Raw genomic sequence first — 15885 nt, 5'->3', positions numbered from 1 at the left:
ACTCCTGATAATATTTCATTCCCATTCAGCTGTTGAACCTATGTTTCAAAATTGCTCTGCTCACTCTTTGGGATTCTACTAGATTCACTGGCAGCCAGTGGATCTTGATGGTGTTATTCTATATTTTTCAACAAATCTTATGAAAAGACAGAAATCATTAGAAACTGTATCTGAGTGTTTTGACATAGGTGGTGATATATTAGATCTGAACAGTACAAGAAGTATATTCATAATATATCCCATGAAAACTCAGCTGTGCTGATTATGCCAGTATACTGTTGTGAAAATAGAGCCAATTTTACATGTCCTAACATAGGAGGTTGTTTGCTTTAATAACTGCATGTACTGTATGATGTATATTTATGCTTGTCTGTCCATCTGTAGGATGAGTTCCATCCATTCATCGAGGCGCTGTTGCCCCAGGTTCGTGCCTTCGCCTACACATGGTTCAACCTCCAGGCTAGGAAAAGAAAGTACTTCAAAAAACATGAGAAAAGGATGACAAAAGAAGAAGAGAGAGCTGTCAAAGATGAACTGCTGGGGGAGAAAGCAGAGGTGGGATGAATAAATTGAGTGATAGACAGGAAATATAAACTTTTTATTTAATTTTACAAATGAAGTAGCTAAAATTAAAAATTATAATTTAACTCAAGACATTTTATATGGAGTCAAACCAGTCTTCTGTTGATACGTTTTAAATAAATATTTTATATGTTAGTGCAATACATTATTCACAACACTGATTCCAAAAACATTCAACTTATAACAGAATGTGATAATTTGCTCATCCTCTCTGACATATTATAATTATATAATACAAAGACAATATATTTAATGTTACGAAGTCACAAAATGGAGGACCCACAAAGCAGACATTGATGGGAGGTATAAGGTGAACAAAAGAAAATGTAATTAATAAACCCTACTCAAAAAAGCAACAGAAGCAACCTAGGTGGCTGGGAGTCCAGGTAAAAGAGTCCGAAATGAAGAATAATCCAAATAACTCCAAGGAACACAGTGAAACATGGAACACATGGGATTGCAGAAAACAGACAAGCTGACAGACCCACATAAAGACTGTTGAAAACAATCAAGGCTGAGAAGCAATCAGAATTACAGGAGGGAAAGCAGACAAAGAGACAGGAAATGAAAAGCTAAACATGATACAAGGGAAGAAAAGCTATAAAACAAGAAACTAACCAAACAGAAACTTCTAACCGTGACATTTAATGAATATGCTAATTCTGAATTTGATACCAGTAACATAAGTTGGAGAGGAGCAACAAAAGATTGAGAGAGTAAAAACAACTTTGCTGATCATGATGTTTGAAACATTTCACAGGGAAACAGGTTCGTTGGTAATATGTATACATAGTATTGTGATAATGTATGAAAGGTACATCCTCAAAAGACTCTTTCATTCACAAGCAAGGATGGGATAAAGTTCACCACTTTGTGAAAAACTGTGGGTAAATGTTCCAACAGTGCTCCTGGCCCCACCTTTTTGAAAGGTGTAAGTATATTTTTACATAAAACAAAACAAAAAAACCCCAGCTCATCAGCTTATCAGTTTGAATATTAAATATCTTGCCTTTGTACTGTATTCATTAATGTATAGGATATAGGAAAAAGGACTTGCATATTCTTGCATTCTGTTCTTATTTACATTTTACACAACAACTTTTTGTAATTAAACATCATTCTCTTTTCAATATCATTCTGTTGCTAGGTGAAACAGAAGTGGGCCAGCCGCCTTTTAGCAAAGTTAAGAAAGGACATTCGACCTGAATGTAGAGAAGACTTTGTCTTGTCAGTAACTGGGAAGAAAGCTGCATGTTGTGTCCTATCAAACCCAGACCAGAAAGGCAAAATGAGACGCATAGACTGTCTTCGACAAGCTGACAAGGTAATCTATATTCTCCCTAATAGTACATGGTAATTTTCAGTAGTTCTGTTCCACAGTTATGTTTGAATCAGGCAAGGTAATAAGTAAATACTGATGAAAACATGGATGCAGTACCATGTGCCCACTGTCTCACACTATTCATTTTCCCTTCTGTAGCAGTCATCATTTGATTTTATTTTCTCCATTTCACTTACATGAAACACACATAGTTCTTTTTTTAGCATCAGAAAAGTTGAGCATTATAAACGTACACTCAATGTCACAATCATGTTTGTGTTTTTCTTTTTCAAGGTGTGGAGGTTAGACCTTGTGATGGTCATCCTGTTTAAAGGAATCCCGTTGGAAAGCACAGATGGAGAGCGGCTGGTGAAAGGAGGCCAGTGCTCCAATCCGGTCCTCTGTGTCCAGCCTCGACACATCTCTGTCTCTGTCAAAGAGCTCGACCTCTACCTCGCTTACTATGTCCAAGAAAGAGGTGTGTACCAACACACACTTTTATTTTGCTTTTTGTGTGAAATTTTATCTCAACACACACACACATATAGCACATACACGTATACGAGAGAGAGAATGAGAAAGAGAGAAATTGGACATTCTGAAGTGCCTGTGGAGACCTACAAGATGAAATTGTAAAGGCAAAAATACAGCTTGTTACATACATGGCAGTTTCTCTTCTCTTTTCATATTAGCTTAGAATTTGCTTTAAGTTTAAATCAACAGTCAGATATTTACAGAAAATTAAAAAATGAATCAAAATTAGACACTGTATGGTCAACTAATCTTTGGTAATGTTAGCTAATTGCCAGTTGTAATGATTTCCAAAGGCATACTGCTACCTTCACATTATAATGGAAGTAAAGTGCAGGCAATAACCAAAGCATATTAGAAGAGCTACCCTCAGCAAATCATATCATACCTACCTTTACAAAGTTGATTCTGTTTTAAAAAACATAATCATTCTGTGTAGGAAAGCAGGAAAGACATGCATGGAAATAACCTGTAAAGGTCTGTATACTGTTTTCTCTCAGGTAGAATATCTCCAGTTACTCAGAGCTACCAGAGCTTCATGATGATCAGCACAAGTGAAGTCAAAACTCAAACACGACCTGCAAAATTAATTATGGAGATGCTATTGATGATTGAAACTGAAGGCACTACTTCAGTTGTTTCTATTTTTGTTCTTTTGTTTTTAACTTAAACTGAAAGGTACACCAATCAGCCACAACGTTAAAATCAACTGCTTGATATTTTACCAAAACAGCTCTGACCTGTCAGGGTGAGGGACACAGGACCTCTGTGGTATTTTGTGGTCACAGGCATAGGAATGTTGGATACTTTGCAGTGAAGTGGGGCCACCTGGTGGGAGGGAAGATTTGGTTAATTCTGGTTCATCCCATGGATTCTCGATCATGTTGAAATTTGGGGAGTCTGCAGGCAGTTGTTGTGGTCCTTGAGATATTCCTGTGCTGTTTTTGAAATGCGATGGGGTACATTGTCCAGCTAGGGGGAGGCTGCTGCTGACAGGATGAGCGGTTCTCATTGGGGGGGCAGTATTTTGTCTGCAGTGTTGAGGTGGGTGGTTTGTATATCCACATGATTGCCAGAACCCAAGGTTTTCCTGCAGAACATTGCATTGTAAATATGTGATTAATGTTATCCACTTCATCCGTTAGTGCTTAATGTGGCTGATCTATGTATGTTCACTAAACATTAAACAAGAAAAAATATTTCTACAAAATGCTTACAGTTTATCTGCTCTGTTAGGAATAAAATTAAAAGTTAAAAAAAAAAAAAGTTAGAACTGTTATGAGGAGAAACCACATCTGTTGAAGACATTTCTGAAGTGACCAAGAAAGGCTTCTAAGGCTTGAAACACCTAAGGAAATGGCTTCAAAGGTTTTGTCTTTGCTATTCATTTTGCATCTCTATGTGGAACTGCTGCATAATCCTAAATGTCAGATTCACATTATTCAAGTTAAAAGAATATTACTGCTGAAATAGTACAAACCCATTCAGACTGATAGATGCAATAGTAAAGAACTCAGGGACATGAGAAGACACTTTAGTAAGAAAACATGTTTAGATGCCTAAATGGTAATTAAGCATTTAGCTTTGTGTGTGTGTGTATACAGTGCCTATAAAAAGTATTCATCCCATTGGATGTTATCTGCTTGTATTGCTCTAAAAATGGAATCATAGTCAATATAATTTTTTTTATTTTTTTAACAGTAATTTACCCTGCCCAAAAAACAGTATTGTCAATTAATTACAAAGATTACATAAATATTCACCCCACCGACACCATCACAACTAAACTGCATCACTCCTCTGTACCTTATATGAATTAATGTTAGACCAAATGTCAGGAACCCTGAAGAGCTTTATGACATCAACCTTATTTTGAGAAACACACTAGCAAGGTTATGCAGATATGTTACTCACACTGAAGAAATATTACCAGCATACAATCAAAGCTAAGTTTCAATGAAACCCAAACTGTTTTCATGATTTTATTTCCTCACAACAGGGACGACTGTTACTTTAACAAGTACAAATCAGATCAATCAACAGAACAGTACAAAATGCGGCAGTGAGACTCATAACAAAAAACAAGAAAAGAGAGCACATCACTCCATTTAAGGATTGATTTTAAGATTTTATGTGCAACCGAAAGACTAAAGGAGGCTGAACATTTGCTGTTTAATGTCCCTCAGCTGTAGAACAACTTGCATGAGGAAATCCACCTTGCTACATCATTGTTTTCTTTTAATCATTTTTATTTTCTTTCTTTTATTTATTTTAGTAATTTTGCTTTTACCTTGCCTATTTTTATTCTTAACCTTTCAGCTACACTATAGTTTACACTTGGCGTGGCACCTGCACTCACTGTTTCCGTATTTTATCTATACACTCATGGAAAAAATTATTAGACCACCCTTGTTTTCTTCAATTTCTTGTTCATTTTAATGCCTGGTACCACTAAAGGTATATTACCTGAAGAATACAATGAACACTACAGAAAATGCAGCTGATTCCATCATACTTTATGTCCTATTTGACATGCTTAAGCTTTATTGTATTCCAAGGGTATATAAGCATTGTATTGCACATGCAAAGGCCTAGAGTGATTTCCTGCTTATATTCAAGCCGTAGCACAACTCAGAAGTTGTTAGCTCTCACATAATGCCTAAAACAAAAGAATTATGTAAAGCCACAAAGGCAGCTATCTTGGCACTGCTGGAAATTGGCATGAGTGAGAGACAGGTAAAACTGAAGATCTCCAAGACAGCCATTCATTACACCAAGGAAAAAGCAAGCCGAACATGGTACTACCAAATCGCTAGCTGTTCAAGGCAGGAAACCTCTTTCTTTCCCACGAGAGGACCGTGCACTCATCCATTCCTGTGTCAGGAATTGTCGTCAACAATTGCTAATTTAAGTCGTGGTCTTTTGCAATTCCATATAAATGAACAAAACCAGCCATTCACCGTCTTGATAGTATTATTATTTAGTAGTACAGGAATCATTTGAAATTTGTAGAGCAAACGAGGTAAGATATTCATCTTAATCAAAGAGATTCTTCCCAGCATCGAAAGTGGTAAAGAAGACCACCTCTCCAGGTCATCCAGTTCTAATGGCTTCTGCCAATGGCTCAATTGCAATTGCGAACACCAAAGGTGATAGGGGGCACCCCTGATGCGTGCCCTTCCCCAGAGCAAAATAGGGAGAACATTTACCATTTGTGCTAACAGCCCCTAATGGATTATGATAAAGCAACCTGACCCATTCGATAAACTCTTTACCGAAATCAAACTCCTTGAGTGTGAAGAGCAAGAAATCCCATTCTGTATGATCGATATGAATGCTTTTTCTGCATCCAATCACACTACCATACCTTTAAGATTATTTTGCTGGCACAACTGAATAATGTTGAGTAACCTTCTAACATTATTACATGTGTTCCTTCCAGCAACAAACCCTGTTCAAGATTCAAGATTCAAGAGTCTTTATTGTCATTATGCAAGCATAACGAAATTTTGTGCAGATTCTCAGCTTCAAAACACACTTATAAATAGGAAAATAAAAAATTGCACACCTTAGAAGAAAATATAAAAATATAAAATACAAAGTACAAAATGCAGAATACAGAGTGAGGTAGATAAAACAAAGTGCACTAGTGCCAGACTATGTGTATGAGTGTTTCACTGTAGGGGGGTTATTGCTTTAACAGCTCTGGGGAAGAAGCTGTCCCTGAGTCTGTTGGTGCTGGTTTTAATGTTCCTGTACCGCTTTCCTGATGGAAGCGGTACAAACAGTTTGTTGCCCGGGTGGGTGGGGTCTGTGGCAATGCGTCTTGCCTTCTTCTGGACTCGGGCAGTGTAAACTGAGTCCAGATCTGGTAGACTGCAGCCCACAATCCCCTGTGCTGTCCTCACCACCCGGGCTAAATCTTTCCTGTCCTGTGCTGTGCAACTGCCATACCACACAGTCACACTGAGACACAGGATGCTTTCGATCGTGGCTCTGTAAAAGTTCACGAGCAGCTGAGTAGACAGTCCAGTCCGTTTCAACTTCCTGAGAAAGAAAAGCCGCTGTTGGGCCTTTTTCACCAGGTGTGAGGTGTTCACTGACCAGGAGAGGTCAGAGGAGATGTGGATGCCCAGGAACTTGATGCTGTCCACCCGCTCAACTGCCTCCCCAAGTATACAGACGGGAGCGTGATCAGTTTTCCTGGATCTCCTGTAGTCTACTATGACCTCCTTGGTTTTGCTGATGTTCAGGATGAGGTTGTTCCTGGAACACCACTGTGTCAAGTTCTGGACCTCATCTCTGTAGTGGGTCTCATCATTGTTAGATATGAGACCCACTACAGTGGTGTCGTCCGCGAACTTGACGACCATGTTTGTGGGGTGGATAGCAGAGCAGACCCTGTCTGGTCATTATTGATGATAAATGGAAGGATTTTTTCTAGTCTCAAGGCTAGTATTTTAGATAAAATCTTGAAATCTAGATTTAACAAACTGATAGGTCGGTAGGATGAGCACACATCTGCTGGTTTATCCTTCTGAAGAATCAGGCTGATCTTCGCTTCTGTAAGCGTTTTGGGAAGAACTCTCTTCTCAAAGGAGTGATTAAGCATATCAAGCAAAGGTTTCACCCACAAGGGCTTAAAGTGTTCATATAAATCCGAGTTAAAGCCATCAGGGCCCGGAGCCTTTCCTGATTGTAAAACACCAATTGTTTCAGTTATTTCTTCCAATGTTATAGGTCCATTCAGTACAGTCTTTTGTTGGTCATTAGGCTTGGACAGATTCAGATTGGAGGAAAAGCCCTCCATGAGTTTAGAAATCTCCGCTGTCTGCTCACTCGTGTATAGCTTTTCATAAAATTCTGTGAAACCCTTATATATGCCATTGCTATCCATTTTCACCTGCCCAGAGATATCTTTAACTGAAGATATGTTCTGAGAATCAGATCTACCTTTGGTCAGACTGGCTAAATACCTGCTGGGATTGTTACCAAATTCATATAGTGTTTGCGTTGCGAATCTTATACTCTGCTCTGCCTTCTGAGTGAGCAGCAAGTTAAGTGTTGCTCTTGATGTGTTATTACAAGAAAAGAAAATCTGAAACTCAGTCTGCAAAAAAGATATAAAATTCGGGTCATCCAACAAATGATTATTAAACCGCCATTTACTCGACCAAAGCCAGGCCTCTCCATGTGAGAAATTTAAGTAAACTGGGGCATGGTCCGATATCGTAACGCTCCCAATCTTGCAAGATGTAACAGAATACAACATTGTTTTAGGGAGTGATCTATTCTAGAACTACTTTTATGTACTCGAGAGAAGAATGTGAACTCTTTGTTGTTTGGATTTAATGCTCGCCACACATCCAGGTATGCTAGTTCTTCACATATACCCGCTATTGCTCGCCCCCGTTTAGTAGGGTTAATTTCTTCAGCTGATGACTTATGAATGTGAGGGTCTAATATGCAATTGAAGTCTCCACCAACAATTGACTGAGCACAGTCCAACTTTGCTAAAAAAAAGCTCAGAAAAAGCTTTTATAAGGCTTAACAAGCATCCTTTTACTGCAGCATATCTACCTGCATTATCCTTAGTACAGGATTCTAGCGCAAAAGAAAACCGTTTGTTAATAAGGATACAAACTCCTCTACTATTGGATGTGAACGATGAGAAAAATACATGTCCTACCCGTGTTCTATGTCTTTTAGATGTGTTTCCTGTAGTAGTGCTATATCCACCCCTTCTCTTTTAAGATATGTCAATATTGTTTTCCTTTTCACAGGATCATGTATGCCTCTAATATTCCAAGAACACATCATGCAATTTTTGTTGTTATCATTATATCTGTCTTATGTTCTTTAAGTTGTCCCTGTTTTGTTCATACATTACTATGTATTTTTTGTGTTTATCTGTTTTTTGTATCGCTTTGTAACATTTGTAACACGGTTTGAAATGTAATGAAATCTGAGCTTGAAGAAGATAGATAGATAGATAGATACTTTATTGATCCCGAGGGAAATTCAGTGAAGACCTTGAGAAATGGTTGAAATCATTGAGCTTAGTTTATGTAGTTACACATACTGGTCTAAAAAGTTACCCTGCGGTCTACATGTCAAAGTGTCCTTGAACAAGATACTGAAAACCAAACTGCTCCCGATGGCTGTTCTATCTGTGTTTTTGTGTGAATGGTCATTGCACCTGTTGTGTCACCTTGCATGGTTTCCTCTGCCACTAGTGTATGAATGTTTGTGTGAATGGGTGAACATTGGCTGGTGTTGTAAAGATCTTTTATTGGTCAGGGTAGGTGAGTGCTGTATAAGTGCAGTCCATTTACCATTTAAATGGCTTCAACTGAAAATGAAATGCTTATCACGTAGCTGAAACACAATATAATTAAAGAACTCTAGAGAAAGTATATTTCTCTAGTATATAATTATATATAATTATCAAATAAAAGGCATTTGAGGTTACATTGTTTGAGCAGTTGAGAAGAAGAACAGAAAGAAAGGCAGCAGATCAAATGGCAAGAGGACTGCAAAAAGGAAGGATAGAGGACAAGTGCAAATATAGCGGAGGGAAGGAGGCATTAGGAGAAAAGTTTGATATTTATTTTTAACTAGTTTTACTGCAGAAGGGTTAGTGTTTAGTGTGGTGTAACTGTTATTCAGACCACTTTATAGTTTTACTGTATATATATGTATATATGTATATATATATAGAGTCAACCAAAATAATGTATACACACATCAGAAAAAGAAAAACAAGTATAAATATTTCAGTACTTCTATACACCTCTTTCGAAGTTTGATCAAATTACGATAACACTGTGTACTGTTGTACAATGTTTCCCCAACAGATGGCATTACCCTGTTTCCTGATGTGTGCATACATTATTTTGGCTGACTGTATACAGTATATATTCAGATCTGTTAGTAGCTACAGTGGTCATTATACGTTGCAGTATAAAAATGCTGGTTGGAAAAAACAATATACAAACAATTCTGTTTTTTAAATAATCATTTAATAAATTGGCTCAAACAATACTGTGACACTCTGACTTTACAGAGAGATTTAATTCAAATCAAATTCAAGTAATTGACTAGAAATGTACTCAGATTAAACTAAAGAGCTAATCAGTGAAATGGGTTATATGGTGATATATGATGCCATTGTTAAATTAAAGAACACTTTTAACCACAGTTACATCCAATGTTGTTGGTTTATGAATAACACTCTTTTTGTGTGTTATCAAGGAAATAAATAGATAAAAATAAAAGTCAAAAAATTCACATCAATTCAATTCAGTTTATTTATATAGCGCCGATTCACAGCAAAAGTTTTATTGCAGAGGTGAAAAAATGCAGTCTTTGAAATGTGTGTTATGTGTGAGTTAAATAATAACTCCTAGATTCCTAACAGTGGAGCTTGTGGCCAAGGTTAAGCCATGAGTTGCCATATCATTGGATAATTTGTTTCTAAGGTGTTTATGGCCCAGAACAATAACTACAATTTTGTCCTGAATTTAGAAGTAGGAAATTGCAAGTCATCCAGGTTTTTATGTCTTTAAGACCTGCCGTTGGCCAGCTAATTCATCTGGTTTCATTGACAAGTATAATAGTGTGTCATCTGCATAATAGTGAAAATGTATGTGTTTCCCAATAATATCACCAATGGGGGAGCAGAGATAGATAGATAGATAGATAGATAGATACATAGATACATAGATAGATAGATACTTTATTGATGCCGAAGGAAAATCATATATAGCATATAACGGGGATATAGTATTGGCCCAAGCACATAACCTTGGGGAACTCCGTGGCTAATTTTTGTGGAGTTCAGTGAAGTGGATGATGAGTTGACGATGCATCATTAACATGAGCAAATTGAGATCGATTTGATAAATAGGACTGAAAGCAGCTTAAATCATGGCACCTCCACCCAGGAGACCAGTGTTTTGAGTCCTGTGTCAAACCTGTGTGAAAAGTCGGTGTTGACTTATTTTAACTCATGTTTTTGTTCTGAAACCTAACCAAGTACATCTTCTGGCCAAAAACCTAACCAAACTGTAACTGCAGGTTAGACAGTGGAAATCATGTGATGAAAGTATCCTTACTTTGTCCTTTCCTGCATGTCTAAAACTCATAAAATGCGACCTAAAATGACTAGAGAAAAAGCTTAAAATGAGAGAAATGACACGTAAAATGTAACATATGACGGCAGACATTTTTAAATGTCATTAAAACCTGTCAGTGCATATTAAAAACAGTTCATTCAGCCTCTCTCTTCCACTGCACTCCTCAAAGTTTTCAAACATTTAGAGCTGAAAGAGGCTATGCTGTTGACTTTGACAGAAAGAGTCAGAAAGAGCAAAAACACCTTAAACACTTCACTGAATGAAAGTAGAGGTTTTGCATTAGTGTAGCACAATTTGAAATCACTGTTAGAAGATCCACCATGAGTATTTTAACATTTAGGTTTTGGCCAAACCCATTATACCATTGCAGTGGGATGTAGGGCTGTTGGGTTGCATTTCTCAAAGATTAGTTCTGTTTTTACCTTTTTTTTCCAGAGCCACCGCCACAGCCTAAACATACTTCCAAGATTCATGCAGAGTTCCATACATACAAATGATTCCTCAGTTTTCACTTGTGAAGCAAATGGGAAAGCAGGAGAGTAAATGTTGCAATTTATATGACTGAAAACTCTTAGGAAACTTGTCAGAAGTTATGAGACCATACTTGCCATCGTGATTTCTTTGTGTTTGAAAGAGTATTCATGCACATCCCATGAACACTGCACTACTTTCTCTGTAATGTAGTGATTCAGTGGTAGAAACCAGGGTAAGCTAGTCTTATGACAGTTCACACATATTGTTTCGTCAAATTTGCAATAGTTAGTTTCCTATTGTTGAAAGCTTGGTTGTTAGTTAGACACTTGTTTTGGTGACACAAACCAATAACATTAGTAATATACTGGTGAAGATTTAGTTCCGTGCTTATTCAATAAACCTTTCTTACAGCATAGATAATAACAGGAAGAGTTCAACTCAAACTTGTTACATTCATGATAATTCAAGTGAGCCAGCTTGCTCATATTTATTTATTTTGCGAGTAAAAGAATTGAGTATTGAGTATAAATTCTTCAAAAATAATCAAATCATTGTGAGGACAAGTGTGCATGACACAGATTGGCCAACACCATGGCCAGCTAAGAGGAACAGTGACGGATGTGTGGCAGTGGGTGAATTCTGGGAAATCCTGCAATTTTTCTTCCTCTTTACCTGACTGTTTTACATTTGTCAGCTGAAATCAGGAATCGTGTTCTGTTTTCTCTGTCTGTGTCTCTGTCTCCAGAGGCAGAGCAGAGCAGCAGTCCCAGTCATACAGGAGTGGGCTCAGATCATGAGGACAGTCAAAGTGCCACTATGGGTAATGTAAAGAATCTTCCGTTACAGAGGAATATTATGCTTTTGTAACCTGGTCACAATTCATTCTCTAATCTCTAACAATATTCAAAATATTTGAGAGATGACAAATGTAACCTTTCATCCACAAGTAGTCAAGGTTTATGATGTGTACCAGTGGTCATTATCTGCCTTGCCTCCTGATTGTTTGGTATCATTTTCACTAGAAGCTCAGGTGATCAGGTGAAGAACGTCACTGACAAATGTCATGTGCAGTAACAATTGGTGCACTGGTTTCATGTTTGGACCACTGCTATTGGATTACAAGATTTTCAAAATATGAATGAATTATGTTCTAAAGCCTTTAGAAATTCCCTTTCTCTTACACGTAACTGCTGTTGTGTTTCTACAGATAGTCCAGAGTTCCAAGAGAGTTTTGTAACATCAGGAGTTTTCACTGTCACCGAGTTAATCCAGGTCTCAAGAAGTAAGTCTGCTATTAGCTTTAACCTTGACCGAGCTTTACGACTATATTACCATTCATTTTATCAACCACCTTTTATTTATGAGTTTGAATCAACATGTCATATCAGTTCAGGACAGCTGTATGATTGCAGAGTTGGCCATGTGACAGTTAAAAATACTATGGATGAATAATGCCATTTCTGTAAATCTCATTTAAAAATAAAATAAATTATGGGCATCATGACTTTACCACTTGTAATCATGACTTAAATATTAATAAGAATGCTATTTCCAAAGGCTGGAAATTACCAGCATACAACACAAACTTAGTTGAGCATTCATGGCATATTTTGGAGAGAAATTGCACTGTGGACTCATGTGGAAATACAAGTGCAATTTGATGCCAACGAGAATACCAAATGTCAGAATTAGTTGAAAAGGGGCCCAAAAGTCAGACACAGACTCAAAGGAACCCCAGGTGAGAAACAATTGCGTTTATTTGAACGGTAAAGGTTAAGTGGAGGGCTGGCTTGTGGAGGACACTGGTGGCATGGTGGCACAATGGCATGATGAATGAAACAGAAGATTTCCTGTGCTGGTGATGGGAGCAGGGGCAGGCAGGGGGAGCCGCATGGTGGTGAGCTCAGGCGCAAGAGAAAACTAGACATAGAAACAGGAGTTAGCAAACAAAAAAAAAACTGACACTGGGAACAATGACTCAGAATGATAACTGAGTGGCCACAAAAACCACTAGTAGAGCAAAAGAAATAGAGACAATGCCCAATCGATCATACACACAGGAGGAAACACAAGGGAGAGAAAGACACACGGGAACAACGGTGAAAAAACAAACACACAGAGCCATGACAAATAAAGTTCCAAGTTTCCCAAGTGATAAGCATAAACACATATTATGCATATCCTCAGCTGTGCCCTGCAATCCTTCTCAGTGAAAGTGGTTTAGTTTAAAACTAAACTAAGTTAATAAACAAAGCAAATGGTGGGCTTGCTCCAAACAAAAGTGGCATTTCAATCAAACCATTGGTACTGCTGGCTTTTTGACAGCCAGAAATCTGAAGGCCATGTGTGAGGGATGAGATATCACTGATGAACATTTCCCTGTGCTATATCTGATTGGCTGCAATCAAAGCATATGCAGTTGTCAATGAAATGAGAACAGAAAGAAAGTACAATAAAAAGGCAGTAAGTCAGATGTCAACCAGCTAGTTAGGATATCTGATAAACATTTTTATTAATGTAGTAGAAATACAGATACACAAGTATTGAGAGGCTGTGTTGTGTGTAGGTCATAATCACAGTGTGTGTTTTTACTGTGTGCATAGGTCCAGTAGTTACCGGAATAGGACCTAGTTTCTCTGTGGGGGAGCTGCAGGGTCATCTGGCCTACAACATCAACCAGTCTGTCAACCAGCCAGTCAGCCTCAGACGATCACTGGCCAGCACATCGTCCAGCGGGTAAACACAAACGCACACACACACTGCAAATTACCATTCATGTACTTTGACTAGCTTGCATTAACCTCTAGAAACCATTAGAACCTGAGAAAGCACACAACCTGCTTTGTTAGTTATTCTTAAACTCATCCCAGTACTCTGCTTAACAATTGTTATATGATTGCATGAGTAACATCAACCCAACCAACCACCCTCAAACAGCCTTTGAAGAAAGTTAGTCAAGCCAAAAGCCAGTTTTCAACAACAAATATCGCTTAACAAATTGACAAGAAATGATGCAGCCATTTAATTCCCAAATGTGGAGGAAAATCATGTATTCTTTACAGTCTTCACAATGTCAAATTTATAGTCACTACAGTCATCAGAAAATCTAGTCTTGCCTGTGGCCACACATATGGATACAAGACGTATGTACAATGTAGTGAGACCAGAGGCATCATTTAAACAGGCTTGAAATGTGTACATAAACTGACAGACAAGGAAATCTGTGTGACCCATTTATACGAACATTTTAGAGACAGGAGGAAATTGGCAATGATGAAAAGTGAGATGATTGAAGCCAGAGTGTATAATGATGACTCTCACACATTTAATTTCACTTCCCATCAAGTGTTAATTAGAGATACATTATATCCTCTTTCCACAAGTTATTAAAATTTTCTGTGGTCTACATGAAATTCCTGTGACATGATTTAGTCAAAACACCACTTGGATGAAGCTGCACATCCCCCCTTTTCAGAACGAGCAATTTTGAGTGCTTGACTGCCTGCCTGTTTGAGTGGTCCAAAACAGAGTTGTAAAAATTACCAGAGACCCAGACTTGAGTAAAAGATACTCTACCAAAATAATTACTTGAGTAGAAGTAAAATTTTTCTTTAAGAACCATACTCAAATAGAAGTATTAAAGTATTCAATATTTTTTGTACTTAAGTATTAAAAGTAGTCTGTAATCTTTAAAATGTACTCAAGTATTGAAAGTAAAAGTACAGGTATGAAGTTTTAACATGTTATGTAGTTAATAAAGAAAGCAGTCAAAAATTTGAATATCACATTGTTTATGAATATCTTTATCAGAAGCAAGTGATCAGAGCACCCTAAACACTAAACTTAACTCTTTGTAAACAAAACAGAACAAATATCTTGTACTTCTTCCTCCACACCTTATTTCCTTCTGAAACTTGTATGCATGAAGCACAGTCATTTTCCAGAATGCAGAAATTTTCTGTTTATCCTTAAAAGTAGTTGATTTTCAAAATTGAGCAAATTCAGTCTCACTCTCCTGGGGCTGAAGACTAATCCTGCAATGCTGAATAACCTTTCGCAGGCTGCTGAAGCAGGTAGAGGTGTGTTCAGCTTAACAAACAACTTGCAGTCAGCTGGAAAAGATTTTAGCAAGTCCATGTTATCTGCTGAACCAGTAGGTAGAATCTGCAACACAGGACTGCAGATGTGTTAGCTGATTGCTTTCATCTTTCATTGATAAATACAATTGGCTGTCATCAGCATAACAGTGAAAATTTATAGAGTGCATTCTGATCACATTGCCTTGTGGGAGCATATACAGTGGTATGAAAAAGTTTGGGCACCCCTGATCATTTTCAGGATTTTCCTTTATAAATCATTGGTTGTTCGGATCAGCAATTTCAGTTAAATATATCATATAGCAGACAAACACAGTGATATTTCAGAAGTGAAATGAAGTTTATAGGATTAACAGAAAGTGTGCAATAATTACTTAAACAACATTAGGCAGGTGCATAATGCAAATGCAGCACTGAGGTCCAGAAGGACAAGTACTGAAACACAGCCATGATCAGAGGCCATTAATGGGTCGTTGGTGACTTTAACCAGAGCGCTCTCTGTGCTATGATGTTCCCTAAAACCTGACTTAAAGACATTAAATAGGCTGTTATTATGGAGATACTCGCACAGCTGACTGGCGACGACTTTCTTTCTGAAATAAAGACCAGATTGGAGATAGGCCTATAGTTTGCTAAAACCCCTGGATCAAGAGTGAACTTTTTTTTTAGCAGGGGTTTGATTATAGCAACTTTAAAATTCTGTGGGACATAGCCTGATGTCAGGGACAAATTAATAATGTCT

At 37.6% G+C, this 15885-nt stretch overlaps 1 protein-coding gene across 12 annotated transcripts in view; it reads left to right on the top strand.

Moving 5' to 3' along the window:
- Window positions 1-15885, top strand: part of nfic (nuclear factor I/C) — a 79828-nt gene that overhangs the window by 20275 nt on the left and 43668 nt on the right. For 9 of the 12 annotated variants that reach the window (XM_046390806.1, XM_046390809.1, XM_046390805.1 and 6 more), the window contains 6 exons: window positions 385-555; window positions 1730-1906; window positions 2198-2381; window positions 11792-11866; window positions 12254-12328; window positions 13650-13782. In XM_046390806.1, coding sequence (XP_046246762.1) covers window positions 385-555; window positions 1730-1906; window positions 2198-2381; window positions 11792-11866; window positions 12254-12328; window positions 13650-13782 — 815 coding nt within the window. Of the gene's footprint in view, window positions 1-384; window positions 556-1729; window positions 1907-2197; window positions 2382-2934; window positions 3458-11791; window positions 11867-12253; window positions 12329-13649; window positions 13783-15885 lie in introns of those variants that run through there. The other 3 variants (XM_046390817.1, XM_046390812.1, XM_046390816.1) reach the window with 3 other exon arrangements.

This window comes from Scatophagus argus, chromosome 6 (assembly GCF_020382885.2).
Source record: "Scatophagus argus isolate fScaArg1 chromosome 6, fScaArg1.pri, whole genome shotgun sequence".
NCBI lineage: Eukaryota > Metazoa > Chordata > Actinopteri > Scatophagidae > Scatophagus > Scatophagus argus.
This window is presented reverse-complemented; position numbering and strand designations above follow the sequence as displayed.